Raw genomic sequence first — 7,860 nt, 5'->3', positions numbered from 1 at the left:
TGGCTCTTTAAATGTGCTGTTGGTTAAGGAACTAAAGGTTGCCTGCCCTGTCACTAACTTTGCTGTTCCCCTTGTTTCTTTTCTCTAGTTCCTTATTTTGTACCTTGACTAGTTTAATGTAGTAGGAGGCCTCATATATTTGGAGGTAGGTTTGAGTAGCTGCTTGAACATTCTCCCCTCCCATATCCTCTCCACCAAGAGAAAATTCTCAATGAAGTTCACAAATGGTTTAGTTTTTTTTAAATTAAGAACGGAACACCACAGAAGTAAAAAAAAAGATGGCCTTTATTTCAATGACCAAAAATATTAACACCATGAGGATAAAACCAAATAAACTTGTATTTTGCCCTCTTTGAGGCAAATGCAGATTACATACAATTAGCATTACAAAGTACCTTGACAGTGACCATTTTACTGCCCATTTTGAAAACCAGTTTCAGAAGACATTCTTACTGTTCTCCTCCCAACCCTAAAGCTTGAATCAAACTAACACTTTTGAAGCACTGAGATGACACAACAGATAAATCCAGCACAACAGCAACTGTTTCATACATTTGAGAGAAGAGAGTGGAGGAAAAAATCATGAACAAAGGCAAAAACGGTGTCAAGAAATCTCATAAAATGACTTGATATACTGTTTTTTTGTTTGTTTTTTTAGAGACAAGACACTGCAGAACACACCCATTTAAAGAATACAGGTTTTGTTGCCCCCATTCTCCTGATTTGGGTGAAAAATATCCAAGCTGCATATGGAGTGGAAAGAGAAAAATGTTTGTGGATGTAAAACAGTACCCCTCATTACTGTTCAGTGCATAAACAGCTTCAGTCATCTAGGAAAACCGCCAGCGAGCTTTTAAGATGACATCTTTAGGGGAAGAAAAACCACTTGTCTTCCTCTCCCCCACCCTCCAGACATTCAGGGCTCCACCCACACCTTAAAAAACAAAAACCACAACCACACACACACACAGCCAAGGCAACAGAAGCAGGAAATCCCCTGCAGTCGTGGACCCAGTGTAATGCAAATGCTAGTCATATGAGAGATGTGTCATAACTAGTATGACTGGTTGGGTTTTTTCCCCTCCCCTCCTTCTGTTCCTGCTCAGCACACACACTTTGGCAAGACTAATCTGGTTCGGAGATCTTCTCTGGCACAAAGAAACAGGCCACTTCATCGTTCTTAATTACTAGGTAAGAAAAAAATGGATGGCCCTGAGGAAAAGAATACTGGGCAGACAGGAGCGGGACTGACAAAAGCTGCTTTTCTTCGACAATTCTCAGCATGACTCTTTTTAACCCTTCAGGGGAGCTGCCTAACAAACCTTCAGACCTTTCCAGTCCCGTTCAGAAAAAAAAGGGGGGGAGAGAGGAGACAGAAACAAACTCAGATCTGGCAATTAACTTTAGTTAAGGAACGGCAGAATGAACACGTCATTGTTATCGACTAGCACCAAAAAAAAGTGCACCCAGCACACATCGCGCTTGCTTTCCGCCCGAATCCGGTTTCCGAAGGCCCGACGGGCTGCGAGCCTCCCCCGTTTTCCAAGAGTTCGCTGCCCGCCGCCGCCGCCCCCCCAAAGTATCGTGTCCCGCCACGCCGCCGCTGCGTCCAGTCCGGCGCATAGCGCACCGCAGCCGCGTCCCGGGTTTACTGGCCGAGGTGGGGCGTCCTCCTTCGCCGCGTTGCCCGCAGCCTTTTGTCTCGTCGTCTTTCCCAGCCACCAGAGCGTCTCTCGCCTAAACCCGGAGGGGGAGAAAATGGGAGGAGGGAACCCACCAGCGCTCCCCGCCGCCCGCCCCCAGTCCTTCACCAGCCTCCCGCGGCGCGTCTTCCTCGCCGCCCAGGCCCCGCCACCAAGGAGAGGGGGCCGGCGGGCCGGGAGCGGGAGGTGGTGCTCAGCTCCTCCGCCGAGAGAGGGGCTTCAGCAGGTTCCGCTTCTCCGCAGAGAGCGAGGTTTCCAGCTACGAGTCCCTGGCGGGGGCGCTTTAGAAGGCCACCACGGCTCTCACCATTATGCTCAGCACGCCGTCCCCTTGCCTGCAGCTCGCCTTGGGCTCGTCGGCGCCTTTGGCCGGCGGAGGCTGGAGGATTAAGCCGGAGAAGCGGTCCTGGAGGACCCTGGCTAAGCTCGGGAAAGGCCCCTCCTGGCGCTGCGGCTGCCGCTCGCCTTCCTCTTCCACCAGCTTCGCTTTCTTGCTGGGCACCAGACCGGCTTCGGCGGCACCGATCTTGCCCAAGCTGCTGCTGCGGCGCTTGCGGCTAGGCTTGGCGGCACCCGCCTGAGGCCCGGGGGCGCCTCGGCTCCACGCCGGCGGAGGCGCGGGCGAGCTGCCGTCGAGCTCCTCCTGGGTCTCCATGGGCTCCGGATCAAGAGTGGCGCAAGGCAGAGCAGGCGGCGGCGCCTCCGATGGCTGTACGGCGGGGAGAGGCCCCGGCTCCGACAGGGCGTGGGGGAAGGGGGTCGCCGGAGGCGCCTCCAGATGTTGAGGGGCGGGCGCCTCGCCCTGCAGGTCCAGCTGCGGCTCCGGGCGCCCGGCAAAGTCCTCCTCGCTCCCTCCGCCCGCGGCCATCTCGTCCTCTTCCTCCAGCTTGGCCGAGAGGTAGAGGTCCCGGGCGTTGCGCATCACCAGCGACAACTGCAGGCTGCGGTGGAGACGCAGGCCGCCGCGCTGCATCCGCGAGTGGTACATTTTCCACACCGACATGGTCATAATGCGCTGCGCTTCCTTCTGCACTTCCATGATGGCGGAGCCGGCTTCGCCGCGGTTCGGGTCTCTTCGGCTTGTTCGGGGGCTGCGAGGAGCCGGGAGGGAGACCTCTGGCGCTTTCTCCTTAAAAGGCGAAAGTGACGCGTGCCCCCGGGTCTTAATTGGTGTTTGTTTTGCTTTGCTCTGCGAAGCGCAGCCTTCGGAAGAAGCCCTTCTCGTGACGTCCGCCCCGACTGAAGGAGGCCGCGCCCAGCGCGCTTCTTTTTATACCGCCGGTGATCTCAGCGCCTGGGCCTCCTCCGCCCACTTCGAGAGCCGCATCCGGCCTTTCGCAGCGCGCCACTGGCCGCCCTCCCCGGCAAGGGGGAGGGGGAGGCGGAAATGTCAGGCAGTGGGGGAAGGGAGGAGGGAAGAGCAAAGGGCTCGGCCCCCCTCCAGCCAGCCAGGCAGCCAGCCAGCGGGGATAGGACTTGAAAGCGGCTGCTCCTGCCGCCGCCGTCAACAAGAGGAGCCTGGAACTTGGGCTGCCTGTGATAAGTGCGCTGCACAACTGCCCACGCAAAGCTCGTCCCCCGGGAAGAACTAAGGAGCATGCACGACCTGTGGCTGCAGATTCCTTAGCTCATTTACTTAAGTGTAGAGGTGTTGGCTTCACTGGAAGCACGTTTCATGGGTTTGGGTTCGACCGAAATCAATGGGGCTGGTTTCCATGCACGTTTACAGCTGGGAATTATGGGGCGGGTTTCCATGCACGTTTACAGCTGGGAATTAAGAGTGTGATCAGAATGGGGCAATACATGGGCATCATCACTCGGTTTCCCTTCGCTAGAATACAATTGATGAATGGCAAATGAAGGACCATAGGAAAGTTGTGTTACACCTGCCCATTCATGCATGCAGAAGCCATCATGGCCCAAATACAGTATCAAGTTGGTGAACTTACCTTTAAGGCAGGGGTAGGGGACAGGGATGGCTCGGCCCTTTGGAGGATTGTGAGGTGTCAGCCTCAAGCAGCAAGATGCTGAAGGACTAGGAAGCAAGCAGAGCGCAGCCTGCCCTGAAACTACTGACACCAGGTGTGGCGGAAGATTATTGAAGCAAGGTGCAGCTCCAAATCTGGTGGGCTTCTGCACATGGTGGTGAAGAGACCGTCTTCACCACAGGTAGTGGAATGTCTTCCCTGGTGGGGAAGCCATGGCTCTCTGGATGCCTTTGCTGGGCTCCCATCAGCCTCAGTCAGCATGGCTAGTGATGATGAAAGTTGCAACCCAACCACCTTGGGAGGACCGCAGGTCCTGCTTTAATGGGCTGCATACGTGGGCCTGCCATGAAATAACGAGTGCACAAAATCTCTCTGTGAAATATGGCACCTTCAAGAGGTGCTCAGTGTGTGCAGTTAGGAGTGTTGCAGAAAACGCTCAGTGAATGTCCAATCAGGCCAATACTGTTTATTTCTGCCTGCAGCAGAATCTCTATTTCCATGGTTCTGAAAGCATCAACCAGGCATTGCTGCAAGCAGAGGCTAGAAGACATATAGGCTCTGTCCTGACTAATCTTAACCAAAAGTTTTTGCATATCTTCATTAGACTTGGAGGGAGGCTATTGATCCACTCCCCATTTCCTATTCACTAAGGCCAGATTTACACATACATGTAGATCTCAGGATTGTCCCATGCTATACTTTTGATGAATTAAATATCTGACTTTATTGAAAAGCCTTGCATTTGAAATTATATGCCTTATTAGCTACTGGGTTAGATCTCTGATGGCTCATTCACACACGCAATCCATCCATTGCTTGTTTTTATAATCAAGTAATAAAGATGTGTGTGTGAAACAGCTCTAGGAAATGAGTAAGCATGGTTTCCCACTTCAACTGTTTTCCATAAGTGACACATGTTCCATCCATGATCGTTTACAAGGAATCCCTACTGATTTTAACAGAACTTGCTCCTGAGTGCAGAAGACTGTAGCCTTAAATGGCTTACTGCATTTCCCACATTCATAATTAACTAAAAACCTGAATTGGCCATAATGTGCTGTTGATTTTGCCTTTCTAAATTCAGAGTATTCATAAGTGATACCTAAACATTGTATGTGCATTTAATTTGCACTGATTTCAACAGAACATACTTCTAAGTAAGCATGTTCAGAATGAAAGTGCCTTAATTGTGTCAGTTGATGTCCTGGGGGAATTCATGGTAGCAATTCTCTTAATTTTTTGCTTCCTTGGGTTCCCTCTCTGGACTCCCAAAGCATGCCATTCTCGTTCTACTCTACTTGGGCCATACCCAGGGGAAAGGTGAACTCTGACCTATTTTTGCTTTGACAAACCACAATCACCAGACAATTATTTCTTAGATTTGGAAGCTCATTACAGTACGGTTAAGGACTCACATTCTGTAGCAAATCTGTTTTATTTTTATGCAGAATTACTTCTAATGCAAATACAATCATATATATGTATGAATCGTTTTAATTTGATTTGCTGAACTATTCAAAATTGCCTCATTAGCTAAATCAACCACAAAATCTTCAACTGTACTGTGGTTGCAAGTTGATGCTTGCAATCCTCATATTTCATCAAAAGCCGAGTAAGGCTATGGGACTGCTGAGCTCTCAACAGAATATGGTGCGGAAGTCATTGTAAAAGACCTCTGGAACTTCAAAACCAAAGCAGTGCAAAAACTATTTAACAGGCACTGCAGGTGTAAGTAAATGGTGAGCAAGATACACTTTCTGAAAGCTCAAGCTCTTGCCCCATCATGTAGATTTAGCTGAAGTTGTCAGATTAGTAAGCACTGACTGCACATGGCTTTCAGCTTTGTCTTCAAGGAGCTGATTCACTACTTGGAATGACAATTTTTTCACATCCGTTTTAACAAGCCCAAAGCATAAAAAGGTCAGCTCCATTCTTCCTGTTCTCTGTCAAGAGCACGTATAGCCCAGATAGGCAGAGGCCAAACTCTGCAGGCAGAATCCCTTCTGCAGCTTGACAACAGAGCCTGACAACTGTAGGACACACATTACACTTGATGATTCTTTATCGGCATGGCTGGACATGCAAGAATTCTTGTACACTTTGACACATAATGCTTTCATGTACAAGACGTTTTGCACACAAAACATATTAAGAATTCAGGCTTGCTGCTGGGACAGTAGCAGTTCCCACCGTTGACCAGCAAGTATCTTGCAGGAGCATGAGTGGGAGAGATGGTGCAGGCAGGTAGTTTTTCCTGCTTTACAGCTCTCATTGCTCAACTGGGGGAAATACTGAGTCCTAGTCATGTGTCCCTTCTTCGGGAACAGCAACCACAGTAAGTAGCAGAGTGTGGGGGAGGGAGCTTCTTTCTCTCTTCCTTGTCAGCTTGTGTCACTGGAATTGGTATCTGCTGCCTCCCTCCTCTGCCAGCATTGCTGAAACAATAAATTGTGCTGTCGCCACCACGGCTATTCGACTAGGAAGAGGATTCCAGGCTATGGTCAGTGGGTCTTGCTCTCCTTATTTTCCCTTATACTCACCAGGCTTTGTTACTAGCCGTGCGCGCACACGCTACTGAGAGGTTATGTTGCGCTCTTTTTGCACGCATCACAGTTTACCAAGTCACGTTCACGCACACGTATCAGAGGCTTTCACTTTAAAAGCAAATCTTTTACTCATTCGTGACAGAATCAGAGAGGCCAGTTCGCATTTTTACCAGATCAACCCGATCACTATGGTGACTGAGCGAGGACTCTCTCTTGGGTCCCCGTCGGTTTTCTCTCCAGGGCTTCCTTCGCTCAACAGGCTCCTCCTTCTATTTAGGTCACCCCAGCCTCTCTGCTTACCGCTTCCTCGCATGTATTATTGGACCATGACGACAGGGGCGGAGCCAAGGCTGCGTTTACCAACGTTGTAAAATATGCTTACGCTCGTAGCAGCACCGCTTCCTGTGTCCATAAATGGGCAACCAGACGAGAGACTCCATTGAGTTTCCGGGAGCATGTCCAAAGAAGGGCTCTGCGCTTGCCCCTCCCCCTTCTGTTTACACACTGCCGCGACGTGATGTAACACGGCACTCTAGATACACAAGTTGCACACAAGCCACTAAAGCCTGCCATAGCAATGTAACCTAAAGGCACAGACTCCCTCATTAGAAACAAATACTGCTTGTATTAAAATCAAATATTTCCTGGATACGTTTTCTTTTTCGCACATACACGGCCGTAGGTCTGTAAATTCTTATCACTGAATTCCCCCGTGATCTAAATGTATTACCTTCTTCTCATAAACTCAACACGCCGTCCGTCCATGCACAACCATCTTTGCTGGGTCGCATGCAACCCGTTTGCACGTGCTCTGCGTTGTTCCCTCCACAGCCTCGCCGCATTGTCTTCACGCGCGCCCAGCTCCCATCCCCAAGCATATTCCAAACCTCCGCATTGATCTGTACACGATCCACTATGGCTAAGGGACCTAAGGTACATACATACGCACTTGGGAGTAAATTCCATTGAACTCAGCGGGACTTGCTTCTGAGTAGACATCGGTAGATGTAAAATCGCGATCCTATACATACTTTAATCAAGAGGCAAGTTCCGATGAACACAGCGGAATTTACTTATTAGTAAAATACGCGTCAGATCGGGCCCCACATCCTAGGGAAGCCAGCAATGACTATCTTTAGCTGGTCTTGTATTACAAGCTGGCACGTTTTCCCTTACTCTTGCATCACGCCCGAGTCTCCGCAGGCGACCTTTCTTCCCCGCGGACTCTCTTTTCCTGCCCGATGCCTGGGCATGCGTTGGTCACGCTAACTATTACACCGAAATAAATTGCACAGAGTAATGCGGGGAGTACAAAGGAGCGCACTCCATTGTGCCCTGAATCTAAGTACTGTTCCTGGTCCCTTAAACAACCGCCACCAACATGAATTAAAACCTGCACTTCACCCACAGGCAAGCACTGAAAACACACACACACACATCAAGCAGGGACTTGCAAACCGCTCTGTAAGCCTCTTTGCAGGCGCCCTTACAGTGTGAATGAGTGGCTAGAGTGTAAAACCGATAAGGAGCTGCGGTTTGGAACCCACGCCCAGGGAGCGGAGCCCAAGATCTCAAACGCTCAGTTTGCAGGCGGAAAATGAATGAATCAGGAAGCCGGGCGGG

At 50.3% G+C, this 7,860-nt stretch overlaps 1 protein-coding gene across 1 annotated transcript; it reads right to left on the bottom strand.

Annotated features, from left to right (window-relative positions):
- Positions 1–267: 267 nt before the first annotated feature.
- Positions 268–3,030, bottom strand: IER2 (immediate early response 2). The gene has a single exon (XM_053376409.1). The coding sequence runs from the start codon at positions 2,740–2,742 to the stop codon at positions 1,987–1,989; it is 756 nt and encodes a 251-aa protein (XP_053232384.1). The 5' UTR covers positions 2,743–3,030; the 3' UTR covers positions 268–1,986.
- Positions 3,031–7,860: the final 4,830 nt, after the last annotated feature.

The sequence above is a fragment of the Podarcis raffonei genome, chromosome 2, assembly GCF_027172205.1.
Source record: "Podarcis raffonei isolate rPodRaf1 chromosome 2, rPodRaf1.pri, whole genome shotgun sequence".
Taxonomy (NCBI): domain Eukaryota; kingdom Metazoa; phylum Chordata; class Lepidosauria; order Squamata; family Lacertidae; genus Podarcis; species Podarcis raffonei.
Note: the sequence above shows the minus strand (reverse complement) of the source record. Positions and strands in the feature narration are given on the sequence as shown.